The sequence below is a fragment of the Mesoplodon bidens genome (genome assembly GCF_964165515.1).
Source record: "Mesoplodon bidens genome assembly, chromosome: 4".
NCBI classification, from domain to species: Eukaryota; Metazoa; Chordata; class Mammalia; order Artiodactyla; family Ziphiidae; genus Mesoplodon; species Mesoplodon bidens.
Genome location: NC_138160.1, coordinates 153,738,982 through 153,752,259, shown reverse-complemented (window position 1 = coordinate 153,752,259; position 13,278 = coordinate 153,738,982). Strand labels below are relative to the sequence as shown.

Here is a 13,278-nt window from a genome sequence, read left to right as displayed (position 1 = left end):
CCATTACTGACCACCTCTCAGCCTTCTCCCACTCTCCCAGAGTGGCTCGGGGGAGGCCCGCGCTGGGGAGTGATGGGGGCTGAAGATTCAAGCTGCATCAGGCCTGGCCTGGGGTGCCTTCTGGTGTTTGGATGATGGAGGTGGTGGCAGCGGCCGTGGGGGAGTGTGGGAGCATACGGTTAGAAATGCACCCCAGCCCAGGCTGAGTTGGCTGATCCTGCTTTTCTCCTGCTCATCCCAATTCCCGGTGCAGATGGAAAGGAAGGAATCCCCCATCTTTCTGGTCTTCATACCCACCAGGTGAGTACAGAGCTGGGGGCGTTGTCACGTCTACTCCCACCAACTCCAAGAGGCCTCGTGTTTTCTAAGTCCAAGATGACAGTCAGGGTTGTCCAGGAGACCAGCATACAGAAAGTGCACGATTCCCCTCTCCTGGGCCTCAGGTTGAGAAAGTCCCTTGAATAGCCTTGCACTGTAATCAAGGTCTGTTTGCCCTTCACCGTAGAGAGTAAAACTGAACTGCTGGGCGAGGTCAATTTAGGATCCCAAGGACCCTCTCTTTTAAGTTTGAATAGTTACATGGAACCTGAAGCTCTTCACTCCCTCCATTCATCTTTGCTTAAACCTCTTGGTTTATGCTCAGGTTGTACAGTGCACAACCCACACAACTGCACACAGCAGCCCTAAGGTCATCCTTGGAGGAGTCTTTTTGGGGCAGAGCTGCTGAATTCTACCCTCCTGAAATCGGGGACCTCAGTCCTTCCTCTTGCACTTCAGGTGTCCTATTTATTGTTAAACAAACTAACGGCAACTGGTCCCAGTCTCCTCTGACTTCTGCCCCAAATCTTTGGCAGTCATGCCCTGAAGGAGTGATTTACCTTCCAGGGCCCATCACTTCCCTCTCTCATTGGCCCTCGGCTTACCTCCAGATGGTTCCTCCAAGATGACTCCCCAGTTCCACCAGCTCCCTTGGCTCCCCTCCCTCACCTCTCCGTGGCATTTGGTGACCACTGGTAATCTCCCCTCGTGCTGTGGGAATACTCGAGGGGTTCTCCTACTTCTCATCTTCCTCCTGCCTCAGAAACATGGTCTTCCCTCCCTGAGCCATGACCCAGTGAGTCTTTGCAGATGCACCCTGCCTACCCTCAGTCCAGTCCTGCGATCTATTTCTGTCCATCTCAGTGAGACAGGATGAAGCACCCCTTCCGGTCGGAGCTCACCAGAGCCTGGCAGTGATCAGACTGTCCAGAAGGGCAGCAGAGCCTGGAGTGCTGAGGGAGGGAGCAGGGACCTTGTGCCTTGGGGTTCTCTCCCACCTGAGCTTCCCCTGGCCTCGTGTTCCCTAGCCCTGCCCCAACTCCTTGCCAGCTTATAACTAAGAGAAGCGTCATCTTTTGCCCCATCCCCTTCCCCTCAGCCACAGGTGACAAACTGGTGGTTCAAAACACATTTGGTTTGGCTTGCCATACTTGTTAAAAGTTTGAATTAGTTGGTATCATTTTAAAATTTACCAATTTCACTCAAGAATCCAGAATTCTACTTTCTTTTGAAAAATCAGAAGATCTGGCAACACCAGGCCCACACTCCTTCAGGGTGACAGCCAGCTAGAGCTGGTCTCCGCTGCTCCCTTTCTGTGGGGCTTGCACACTGGTCTCTGCAGTTTTAACCCTCCTGATGGCCCTTGCCACCCACATCAGTGGCCTGGCAGTCCAGGAGAAGGAACAAGATCTTGCAGATCTCAGCACACAAAGGAGGGTAGGGCAGGGCAAGCAGGAAGGCAGAGTGGAGAGTCTCACTTGGAAACCATGTCCCAGCCTCTCTCCATCACTGTTTATTGCTGGCAGTGTCCCAGGCACCCTGCGTGTGTCCTCTCCTGGCTCAAGCCTGCCTCTGGGGGCCGGGCTGCTGCAAACACGTAGCTTGCTGTCCACTGCTTCAGGCCACTCCACGTCCTATTGGAGCTGGGCCCAGGGCCTGAGGCTTTGTCCTGGGCTTGAGTAGCAGTATGGCCTGTAGGCACAGGCTTCCTTGCTGTCCAGCCAACTCAGCTGAATGTGCACCAGGGGGTGGCAGCCTTGTCACAGTCCAACATGATGTTGAGAACAGTACAGGGGGCCCCGCCCACAGACAGGGCTGTACGGGAGTCCACGCGGTACTTCACGGTGCTCAGGCCTCCCTCCCGGTCCACCCTGAACTGCTCCTGGGAAGAAAAGGGGGAGAGCATGTACTCAGGGCTTTGTGAGTGCCAGCTGTCCACTGATCCCCCACAACCTTGTCATCAGAGGTCCTGTGATCCCCACAGAAGACAGGGAAAAGGGAAGCTCAGAGATGGGAAGTCTCTCGCCCATGGCTACACATCCTCGTCAGCAGGACAGCAGGAGTTTTCCAGTTGAACTAATCTGGCTCCTAGAGAAGAGGCTATTCGAGGGATAGGGACTCCTGTATCCCAGGTCTGCCTAGGATTCTGGCACCTTCAGCTGAGTCCCATCCCCACTCCCCCCCACACACACACAGCCTGCGTGGACCCTGAGATCTCGGCTGACCCACAGAGCCCAGGGGCCATGGCAGCCACCAGAGGAGGGTATGGTGCCCAAGCAGAATGCCAACGACTGACCTGGGCCAAGCAGGGGAGGATGGGACCACTTGGGCCCAAGGAGAACTTGGTGAAATGCTTGGGCCTGCTGGTTCCCCATATACCACCTATCCATCCCCGATCAAGGGACCAGCCAGTACCTGTTTTTGAGCCGCGATGCGCTTCTGGTCCCTCTTCCTCCAGGCTGGGTCATGCAGGTGGCGAAACGTCTTGTACCCAGTTGTGATTCCCGAGGGGCGGAAAAGCTAAGGAGACCAAAGGAAGTTGGATCAGGCTGCCTCTCCTGGAGCCCTGGCCCTCACCACTAGTCCTCTGGGGTCCCACTGCCTGCCATAGCCCACAGGCAGGGGCCTGCATTCCCATTCTTCAGGACAGGTACGCTAGTCGGGGGCAGGGCTGGGATCAGAACCAGGGGTGCCATCTCCCAGCCCCAGGAACTTCATCTGAGGGCAGAGAGGAACCTCAGGGCAGCCATGATGGCTGAAGAGGTGGGGCGGCGGGGGAGCATTACCTGGAGCCCGGCTCCTTTGATGCGCCGGTAGAACTCGTCGTCCTCACGGCCCCAGCCCCAGAAGCGGTTGGACATCCCGTTGCACTGACACAAAGACAAGCAATGTCACTTGCCCCATCCTCCCAGGGTGCTCTTTGGTCTCCTACCACTCGGGAGTCCCTAGCCCAAGCTGGGCCAGGCCAGGCCCCCTTTCTTCCTCCTCCCCAGCAGTTCTGAGTGTACACTCAGATGCCTTCAGTTCCCACAACCTCTGAGGTACTGGGGCAATAGTCAGCACATCCCAGTCCCATTTTGCCTGTTCTAATGGGGCCTTGGATTTGTGCGAGATGATTAGTTTCTCAAAAATGTCTGACTGGTGGGAGGAGACCTCTGGAGAGCTAATGATGGGAACAAGTGCCAACTGCTGCTCTATTTCTGCCTGGCCCCATACTCCCATTTCTCCTGAGGGGGCTCTGCCCTGCTCTCTTCCTCTGTGCAGGAGAAGGGCGGTGGGGTCTATGGCAGACATCAATTTTTGCCATCTAACTTCAGGCTTTATTTACATTAAGCTGGCTTCAGCCACAGCTTGAAGAGAGGAGCAAGAGACGGTGGTCTAAGCCACTCAGTTCTTCCCACCCCACCACCCACTCCCACCCCCTACCACAGTGACTGATTCATGGATAGACCTGTGACTCAAGCCAGGCCAATCAAGAGCCAGCATGGGGCAGCTGCGGGTCTCCTGTCTGGGCTGTTGGAAACAGGTGGCTCCATTTTCCACTGGACTTGGGCCTAGATGGATGCAGGCTGCAGCTACAACCACCACCTTGCACCCTGAACATCTGAAAATAAAGCCAGTCTAGAGAAGGCAGAGCTGAGAGGTGAAATGGTGTCCTGGTGACATCATCTGAGAGGCTGGGCAAGACAGCCCCACCCAGACTTTTCCATTTTGAGAGGCAACGAACCCCAGGGCTTCTGAAGCCAGTTTGTACAGGGGTTCTGTTGCTGTGGCAGAACCCTCCCTAACTGGCTTGCTTGGTCCTGCTCCTCTCTCATGCCTCTGGCTGCTCCTGGGCTCCCCAAGCAGGACCCTCCATCTGCTGGGCCCTAGAAATGCTGCTCCTCTTGCCACTGCCCCCATCCAGGTGGACGCTCTCTGGCTCTCAGCAGAGCACGTGCGCCAGGCCTCACCAGCTGGTAGTGCTGCTTGGAAAGCAACAGGATGCCACCGACGTAGGTCTTGTAGTGGTAGAGCGGGTGGAGCTCCGGGGAGGCCACGTGGAAGGGCCCGGTCTCTGGGAAGCCATAGTCCAGCTCCTCGTTGAGAGGGAGCAGGTCCACGTCATGCATGGCGATGTAGTCTGTGCTGTTGCTGCTCTCCAGAAAGCCCGCGTTGATGAGTGCTGCCCGGTTGAACCTGTGCAGGGCACCGAGGCTGGGCCAGGGGCAGTGAGCTTGCTCTCCCCCAATCTCTGCATGAGAGCCCGTCCTCCACAGCACCCACCCCCAGTACCCATGCTGCCCTCCAGCCTGACACCGACTTCATTGTGGGTCTGCCCAGCTGCACATCTGCCCCTCCACTTGTCTCACAAATGTTTACTGAGCACCTATTATGTGCCAGAAACTATTCAGAGCACTGGAGACACAGCAGTGAGAAATCAAAGCCCTCAAGGAGCTGACATTCTAATAAGAAGAGACAAAAGTAAACAAGTAAGTAAATATGTAACAAGCCAGGGAGTGGTAAGTGCTGAGAAGAATAGTAAAGCAGGGTGACGAGGATAAAGCATGCTGTGGGGCGGGGGGGGGGGCTGTCCTTTTAGAGGAGGTGGTCAGGGAGGGCCGGCGTAATAGGGTGACATGTGAGCAGAACGTGAAGGCCTGAGGGAATGAGCCCTATGGAAATCAGGGGAATAGGGCTCCAAGCAGAGGGAAGAGCAACTCCCAGGGCCCGAGGCAGGAGCAGATAGCAATGTGGTGAAGCAGAGTGAGTGACAGGTCTCAGGGAATGAGGTCAGAGGGTGACAGGCCCCTGAAGGACTTGCGTTTTGACCCTGGATGAGATGGGGAGCCACTGAAGGGCTTAGAGCAGAGGCATCATGTGCTGTGACTCAGCGTTTAACAGGATCACTCTAGTTGGCGTGTTGAGAAGAGACTGGAAGGTGAGGGGTGGAAGCAGGGAGACAGGTCGGGAGGCTGTTACAATAATTTAGGCATGAGATGATGATGCCTTAACTCAGGGAGGTGGCAGAGGAGATGGTGAGAAGAGGGCAGATTCTAGATGCATTCTGCTGATGGACTAGATGTGTTGTGTGAGGGAAAAGGAGTTGAGGATGACCCGAAGGCTTTCTGGCCTGAGCAGCTGGGAGTGTGGAGTTTCCATTTCCTGAAATGAGGAAGGGGGCAGGAGAAGGTCAGGGACAGGTGGGAAATCAGGAATTCAGTTTTAATCATGTTAAGCTTGAGATGCCTCTTGAGAGCACCAAACAGAGGGCTGCACAGGCAGCTGGCTGGATATATGGGTCTGGAGTTCAGGAGAGAGGTCTGGGCTGGGAATACCGACTTGGGAGTCATCAGGATAGAAATGAGATTTGATGTCTTGAGACTAGATGAGATCCCCTGGGGAGCGACTGGAGCCAGAAAAGACGGTGCCCAAGCACCGACCCCCAAGGAACACCAAGGCTGAGAGATCAGGGGGATGAGGCAGAACCAGCAAAGGAGGTGGGGAGAGGTGGCCAGAGAGGAAAGAGAAGCAGAGCGCTGTCCCAAAGGTCAAACTGAGCGTGTTTTAAGAAGGAAGAAGCAGGGCTTCCCTGGTAGCACAGTGGCTGAGAGTCCGCCTGCCGATGCAAGGGACACGGGTTCGTGCCCCAGTCCGGGAAGATCCCACATGCTGCGGAGCGGCTGGGCCCATGAGCCATGGCTGCTGAGCCTGTGCGTGCGGAGCCTGTGCTCCGCAACGGGAGAGGCCACAACAGTGAGACGCCCGCATACCGCAAAAAAAAAAAAAAAGAAGGAAGAAGTAATCCACTTGGCAAATGCTGCCGGGAAGTCGATAGGATGAAGGTTGGGAACTGGGCTTTGGATTATCAAGGTGGGCTCGTTGGTGATATCAACAACAGCTGTTTCAATGTCATGATGAGGGTAAGTGTCTGAGTGGAATAGGTTCAAGAGAGAGCGAGGGGGGAGAAAGGGTAGGAGTTTTGCTAGAAAGGGGAGCAAAGGAAAGAGGCAATAGATGTGGGCGATACGGGATCAAGCGGGGGTCTCTTTTTTCTTTTTAGATGGGGGCGACTTCAGTATGTTTGTTGATTTGAATACTCCAGGAGGGGGGGAAATGGATCATGCAGGAGAGAAGAGAGCCAATGGCTGGAGTGATGTCCTTGAGTAGAAGAGTAGAAAAGGGACCCAGTGCCCGAGTAGGAGAGCTGGCCCTGGAGGGGCATCCTCGGGCAAGGCGGTGGGAAGCTGAGGACACCTGCACAGAAGCTGTGAAAGGAGTCCGGGCGTGGGGACCTGGGTTAGTTCTCTTCCAGTTGATTCTGTTTTCTCAAATAGGAAGCAAAGTAATTGGCTGAAGGTGAAGATAGGGAGGAGTGAGGAGAGGAGCAGGTGTGCAAGGCTGCCGTGGAGGGGGTGTGCAAGGCTGCCGTGGAGGGGGTGTGCAAGGCTGCCGTGGAGGGGAGAGGCGGCAGACCAGAGGAATGAGAGCCCTCTTGGGCCAGGGCTCATTGTCAGGGAGATGAGTGAGCAGTGTCTCCAGCTACATCCAGCTGCCAGGTGCAGGTGTGTAGCAGGCAGAGTTGAGTTTCGTCGGTGGGAGTTGTGCCAGGGAGAAAGTGGAAGGGAGTTGCGGTGCGTGTGAGGGAGTGACTTTCACCAAGGACCATGGAATCCAAGTTAGGTCAGGAGAAATTACTTTCCCAGGAGAACACTGGGAGGATCGTGGACTAAAGGGCCTGGCAGGGTCCACGTCTCCCAGTGGGAGCGAGCTGGAGGGAAAGGAGGTGGGGGTGGAGTGTGAGATGCTTGGATTGTGATCATGGAGGGGAGCAGTTTTTGGTGAGGGCAAGGAATTTAGGATAATGCCAGACTGTGAACAAGTTAAGCCATGGCTTTGACCCTCCCTTTCCCTAATCTCCGCAGCCAATCCGCCAGCAAGCCCTGTCTGCGCTTCCTCCACATCACTTCTCTCCACCCCCTCTGCCATGCTGCCCGAGCTCCCATCAGCTCAGGTGACTGCAATGACTGCCCAACAGGTCTCCCTGCTTCCCCTCTTGTCCTGGTATGGCCCAGACACATACAGCAGCCACAGGGACATTTGTGAAATGGAGAACAGATCAGGGGCCTCCCCAGCCCCAAACCCTCCCCCCAAATTCCTGTCACACCCAGTGAGAGGGGTCTAGCACCTCCCACCCTCTCACTGCTGCCCTGGGTGACCTTTCATGGGCCTGGGCCACCTGGTACTGGATTGCTGTCGGGAAAGGGAGCAGGCCCCAAGAGACCAGGGCAGGCCCAGGTGACTGGGTGCTGGCTCAGGAGGTGGTCCTTACCTGAAATGGTCCACCTGGTTGAGCACATAGATGTGGTGCTGGATCTTCTTCCTGCTCAGGAAGCGGTGCATGTGGGGCACAAAGACCAGGAGCTCCTCGAAGCGTTCTCGAAAGGGCACCAGCACTGCCAGGCGGTGGGGGCCCCATGATTCATCTTCTTCCCAGTGCTCAGGGGGTGGCTCTGGTGGGCAGGCCCGGGATGGGCCCGGGGTCTCCTGTCCTTGTCCCCTGGCTGCCTGGGCCATGTCCCCAGAGCAGCTGAGCTGCAGCCAGAGCAGGGAGAGGAAGCCCAGTAAGAGACAGGCAACAAAGAGGTGGAAGACGGAGCATTTCCGGGGGAGGCCGCTGGGGATCAGCCTGGACCTGGGACAAGAACAGGGAGCAGGTCAGAAGGGCAAGGTTGAGCCGAGGAGCTGCGACAGACCCCTTCTCTGGCTTCCCGCAAGTAAGGCGCATGTGGCGGGTCTGCCCCAAGCGCCCGGGAATTAGTGCAGAAGCAACTTCAGTGCTTTTGTTCAAGCTGCCGCCGTGCGTCAGAATCCTGCTTAGAGCTCTGGGCTCAGCCTGAGCCCCCCTACCTCCAGAAGGCCCTCCACACACTCACAGGTCTCAGAGCTGCCCCACTTCCTCAGTGCTCTCTTACCTTCTGCGCCTGAGTCCCAGCCAGACCAAGAGCTGCTGAAGGGCAGAGACAAGACTCCTTGTCTTTTGCACGTGCCCCTCCCCAAGACAATGGCTCATGTCCAGAGCTGATGGCAGAAGCCCGCCTTAGAGACCCCACCCGCTGCCTTCCACCTGCTCCCCTGCAGGTTCACCCTCATCAGAAAGCTTGGCTTCATCCTGTTTCTCAGACCAGAAAGCTCCCCCAAACAGGGGCATGTGCCTGTTTCAGTCCCAGTGAAAAGACCAGTCTTTACTCTGAGAAGATTAGGTCTGCCCCCAAACCAATGTGAGGCCCAAACCAACAAAGGCAGTTCACTGAATGCGTGTCAAAGCTTCAGTCCAGGGCAGCCCATGTGACAAGGGATGAGAGACAAGAGAGGGAAGGAAAGATGAGGGCTGGGAACAGCACCCAGGCTCATTTCAGAAGCTGGAAAAACAGCGGAATATCTTAGACTTTGAGGTAGTGCTGGGAGAGACTGCCTTTCAGGTTATGAAATACAAAGAAATGGGTGGAATTCACCTGGTTTCTTTGCCCCTCTCTCTGGAAGTTCCTGAGGGCAGTGAAGGAGGAACTAAGGAATCCAAGAAAAGGGAAGCTTCCTCTATTCTAGAATAATCAGCAAAGCAATCTACTTTACAACCTCTGAGAGTCACCAATTAGCTACCAGGTCATATAGATTCTACCTCCTAAGTGCCCTTTGATCCTTCCTCACCCACTGCCTGTCTTTTAGCCCAAGTCTCATCTGGTCCTTGCCCTGCTCAGACCCCTTCAATCTCATGGATGATCCTCCTGTTTATAAGATAATGGCCAAATTCCTTGGCCTGACAGTCAAACCCCTCTGTGACCTGGTCCCATTTCCAGTTGCTCCCTTGCTACTCACCCAGTGCTACACATTGGGCAACTCCGAGTTTCTCCACTCACCATATTCCTTCCTGCTCTAGCCCTCACACAGTCCACTGCTTCTGCCTAAAATGCCTTTCCTTATTTTATCTGCCTGGAAGCACCCCACTGATCCTTCAAGGCCAAACGTCAATGTCATGGCTAGCACTGCCACCCCCCACCCCCACATGCACACAAACGGAGATACATACTCCCTCCCTCCTTTGTGTTCCTATGGTATCTGGTACTGCCCTTTTTGAAGCACTTAAGAGTTTTGTAATCACCTGTGTCCGTGCTTGTCTTCTTCACAGGCAATCAGATTCACAGCTGTGGCTCTAGCACAAGTCATACAGCAGAGGGCTTGCTAAGTGAGTTAAAGGAAGGGTTCAAGCATTCAGGGCATGCTTGTCACACACTAAAGCCAGACCAACTCCTGCCTCTCTCTAGAGGCACAACTGCCAATCTGGTAGCCAGCAGGCCTGAAGCCAGGCTCAGGCCCCACACACAGCAGAGGGGGAGACTGATAGGACACCCTTGCAGGGCTTCTGACTTACCCCCCCTTGTCCTGTGGTGGGGGTTTCTGCGGGGGAGGAGCAGAAGCCAATCCTCCTAGTGGCCTGGGAAGGCTGCAACCTCTACAGATTCTCCCTCTGGGCTCTTTCTTGGGGTAGGGTAGAGACCGGGGAGATGGACATGGGGAAACATCCCACCTTCAGGGGAAGAAGCAGTGACCATTATCCAGGGGTATGGCATGGACTGGGCACTCCATGCACTTTCACGTGCTGTTCCCTCCGTCCAGCTTTCCCTTCCTACCAGGATCACGTCCCCATGAGCACTCTCTTCCTGTGCTGCAAGGGCCCAAATCACTGAACAACGGAATTCAGAGCTGAAATCCCAGTTCCTCAGGACAGTGGACACTGAGAACAGTTGCTTCCGGTGCCACCTGCTGGCAAACTCCAGACCTGCAGTCTCAGCTGCTACCAGGCACCCAGGCCATCGTTGTTTCTGGGGTGGGGAGGCCGACCAGATGAGGTTTTCTCTCATTCATCAATCTGTGTCCAAGGCTAGTAAGATTCAAACCCAGACAGGCTGTTTCCAGAGCCAGCACTCTTTAATTGCTACATTATCTGCATCTGTTCCATGGATCTCTGTACCCCTGTGTCAAAAGCATGAAATGATACAAGTTTTGTGGGATCATGGCTGTGTTCCAAAAGTTTATGGAAAGGAATTAGGAAATGGAAATTCTCCTCCATAACCTTCCCTTTCTTCCCTCACACAAAGCTTAGTAATACAGGTTTGAATGCTCCGCTGCTCTTGTTACAGCACCTCCAAACTGCAAAAGTAACTGGAAGAAAACTGGCACCTTCTCTATGCCAAGCATAGTGTCAACAGTTTTATATATGTGATCTCCTTTAATCCTCATATAGACCTGCAGAGTAGATATTATGATCTCTGTTTCAGAGATGGAAAAGCTGAGGAGAAAGATTAAGTATGCTTCTGGTCACATGGCTATTAAAGAGGATTCCTGTCCAGGCCTAAATCCACAGTCCAGGCTTTCTACTATATTCCTATCTTCTTACTGCAGCACCAAGTCTGAAAAATTCCTAACGATAAAGAGTTGTGCCCACTATATTCCAAAGTCTTTTGGCACCTGGCAAACTTAACAGAGAAAAGGGAAAGAGGTGTCATTCACTAGGTGTAGATCCACTATCATGTGTTCTGGGTGAGAAGAGTTTTGGGGGTACATCTCAAGGCTGAAGTGTGGGAGTCCTTCCCAATCTAAACGGCCAAATAGCTCTCCCCCACCTCCCACCCCCATTCTGCTCTAGTGGTAATCACTAGCTAAGGTCTGGGTCAACCTCACACCTAACACATGGGGCAGGCCACATTCAAGTACAGCTGCACCGGAAATGAACTAACGTTACGCCGGGAGTACTTAGTCCCGGCGAGGCAGTGGCCAGCCAGGCAGAGCATAGAGCTTCTGTCTGGTATATTCTTCTGGGCGATCAGCAGAGAAGGGGGAAGCACGAGGGAGGGAGGGAGGGTAGCGTCTGAGGCTACAGGGATGTGATGGGGGAAGCAGAGATCAGAGAGACGGAATACAGACCCTCTGAAACCAGGGATAGACAGAAAGACAGAGATCCACTGAGAGAGGTCAACGGAGTCAGAGACCCGCATGAAAATAGAGGCCAGTGGAAAAACACAGAGACCCATAATGAGAGAGACTCGCATAGAGGGACAGAAACTCACAAAGGGAAGTCAACGGAGAAATACAGACCTGCTGAGTGACGGCGACTGGTAGAGACGGAGACCCACATAGAGAGAAACAGAGACCCAAATACAGAGAGAGACCCACAAGGAGAACCACAGACCCTCAGAGAGCCCCGCAGAGACGGAGACGCGACGGCCTCGGGCTCCTAGATTCCGCGGGGCGGCCCGGAAAGGATCGGCACCCGGGAGGACGGGGCCCGGGCCGGCCGCCGCCGCTCACCTGCCGTCCTCCCAGGGCAGCTGTGCCGTTTTCCTCCGGGAGGGGAACATCGTGGGGGGAGGCGGCGGCTCATGGGGCTCGAGCTCCCAGCCGGGCCGGCCCGGCCTCCCCGGCCTACGCGGCGCCTCCGCCTCCCGCCCCGCCCAAGCCCGTCCGCCCCGCCCCTCGGTCCACAGGGTCCGCCGCTCCGGCCGCGCCGTCTGCTCCCCGGAGCTGAGGCATCAAAGGTTCCGCCTCCAGAGGAACACGTGAGCGCTCCAACCGCCTGAACTGCTAACTGCTTTCCGGGGGCCGCTGGACATCCCGAGAAATTGAGGCCCCGGAGAGGGCTCAAGTCAATGGGCTTGTACTGGACTTATAGACTCCAGACTTCCAAACCAGCGCTCTGGGATAATCTGCATCTTCCTCCTCTTCCCAAGGGAAGGCGTCTAAGTAGTCCTGCCGTCAACCCAAGTGCATTCTTTCTCCCCAGCGAGCTTGGAGGGCGGCAGGGCCAAGCTCAGGGCTCAGTCCTGTGTTCAGCCTGATACCTCAAGTGACACCCCAAGCAGTAGTTAGGAGACAGGCACTAAAGGCAGATTGGCTGGATTTGAAACCTGACTCTGCCAGTTCGGCTGTGTTTTGGGGAACAGCCTGCTTCTGTTTCCTCATCTGAGTATATACATGGTTCCTGATTTATATGGTTGCTGTGAGGATTAAAGAAGAAAATGCAAAAACTTGGTACAGTGATGGGCACAATAGTCAACGCTATATAAATGGCAGCTAGCATCCAGGAGAGGAGTACTTTGGTGGAGCTGAGAACTGAAGAAGGGAATAAGACTGGTTTCCCATATCTGCCCTGTCGCCATGAGAACCAGCTTCCCACCTGGGAAAAGAGAGTGGCAAAGTTACCAGACTTGATCTCCTCTGTTCTTCCGGGCAAAGTTTAAGTTTCCTAATAAATATTAATAGCTAACATCCATCGCCTTCTTACAAGGTGCCAGTCATGTTTCTAACTACTATTACATCCATCTGTCCTTAGGAGTATTGTACTTATTATGCCCACTTTAAAGATGAGGGAACTGAAGCACAGAGAGGTAATTCAGAATGTAAGCCCGAGTAGTTTGGTGGCACAATCTATGGTCTCAACCACTCTGCTTCTGAGAGGACTTCACTATAGTAGGTAAGAAATTAATCATTCCCAGGAGCCCCCTTTCACCCAGCATACAACCCACCAGTCCCCTTCCTGCTGAGCTCTCCCAGGGCAGCGTACCTTATACCAGAACCTCGACAAATCCAGCCTAGATTTGGCTGATGACAAAGGCAAGGCTGACCCCTGCAGAGACAGTCAGGTAAGGCCAAAGATGGAAACTGGGAGATGGGCCTGACCTGGGAAGCACAAGCCCATCTTAAGGGGATAGTTCAGTCCCGCTAATTGTCGTATCAGGATGAAGCCCCACCAGTATCAGATCTAAGTCAGGTTTCATGTAAGAATCCAAATTAACTTATTTTAAACTGTGACATCCACAATCATGGTGATAATTAGTACCCTTAATATGATGGGATGAGAATGGCACTTTCCTTTTGTGGTCTTTCAAAAACCCAGGACCCCAGTCTAATCATGAGAAAAGCATC

General features: G+C 54.4%; 1 protein-coding gene across 5 annotated transcripts; it reads right to left on the bottom strand.

Moving 5' to 3' along the window:
- Positions 1-1,527: 1,527 nt before the first annotated feature.
- B4GALT7 (beta-1,4-galactosyltransferase 7) lies at positions 1,528-11,810 on the bottom strand. 5 transcript variants are annotated; one of them, XM_081233851.1, is made up of 7 exons: positions 11,665-11,744; positions 9,458-9,537; positions 7,631-7,993; positions 4,272-4,515; positions 3,105-3,188; positions 2,734-2,838; positions 1,528-2,200 (listed from the first exon to the last, which is right to left on the bottom strand). In XM_081233851.1, the coding sequence occupies exons 2-7, from the start codon at positions 9,520-9,522 to the stop codon at positions 2,045-2,047; spliced, it is 1,017 nt and encodes a 338-aa protein (XP_081089977.1). In that variant the 5' UTR covers positions 9,523-9,537; positions 11,665-11,744; the 3' UTR covers positions 1,528-2,044. The 5 variants fall into 5 exon arrangements, with proteins under 5 accessions (XP_081089977.1, XP_081089979.1, XP_081089978.1 ...); XM_081233853.1 differs by having other exon boundaries at positions 4,272-4,497; positions 11,665-11,734; XM_081233852.1 differs by lacking the exon at positions 9,458-9,537 and having other exon boundaries at positions 11,665-11,810.
- Between the last annotated feature and the right edge of the window lie 1,468 nt (positions 11,811-13,278).

Coding starts and splice junctions, on each gene's coding strand:
- B4GALT7 (XM_081233851.1), bottom strand. CDS start 9,522: ATGACTTGTGCTAGAGCCACAGCTGTGAATCTGATTGCCTGTGAAGAA. Junction 3,189..4,271: donor CCAAGCAGCACTACCAGCTG/GTGAGGCCTGGC, acceptor TCTTTGTGTCAG/TGCAACGGGATGTCCAACCG. Junction 2,201..2,733: donor GCATCGCGGCTCAAAAACAG/GTACTGGCTGGT, acceptor TTTTCTTCCCAG/GAGCAGTTCAGGGTGGACCG.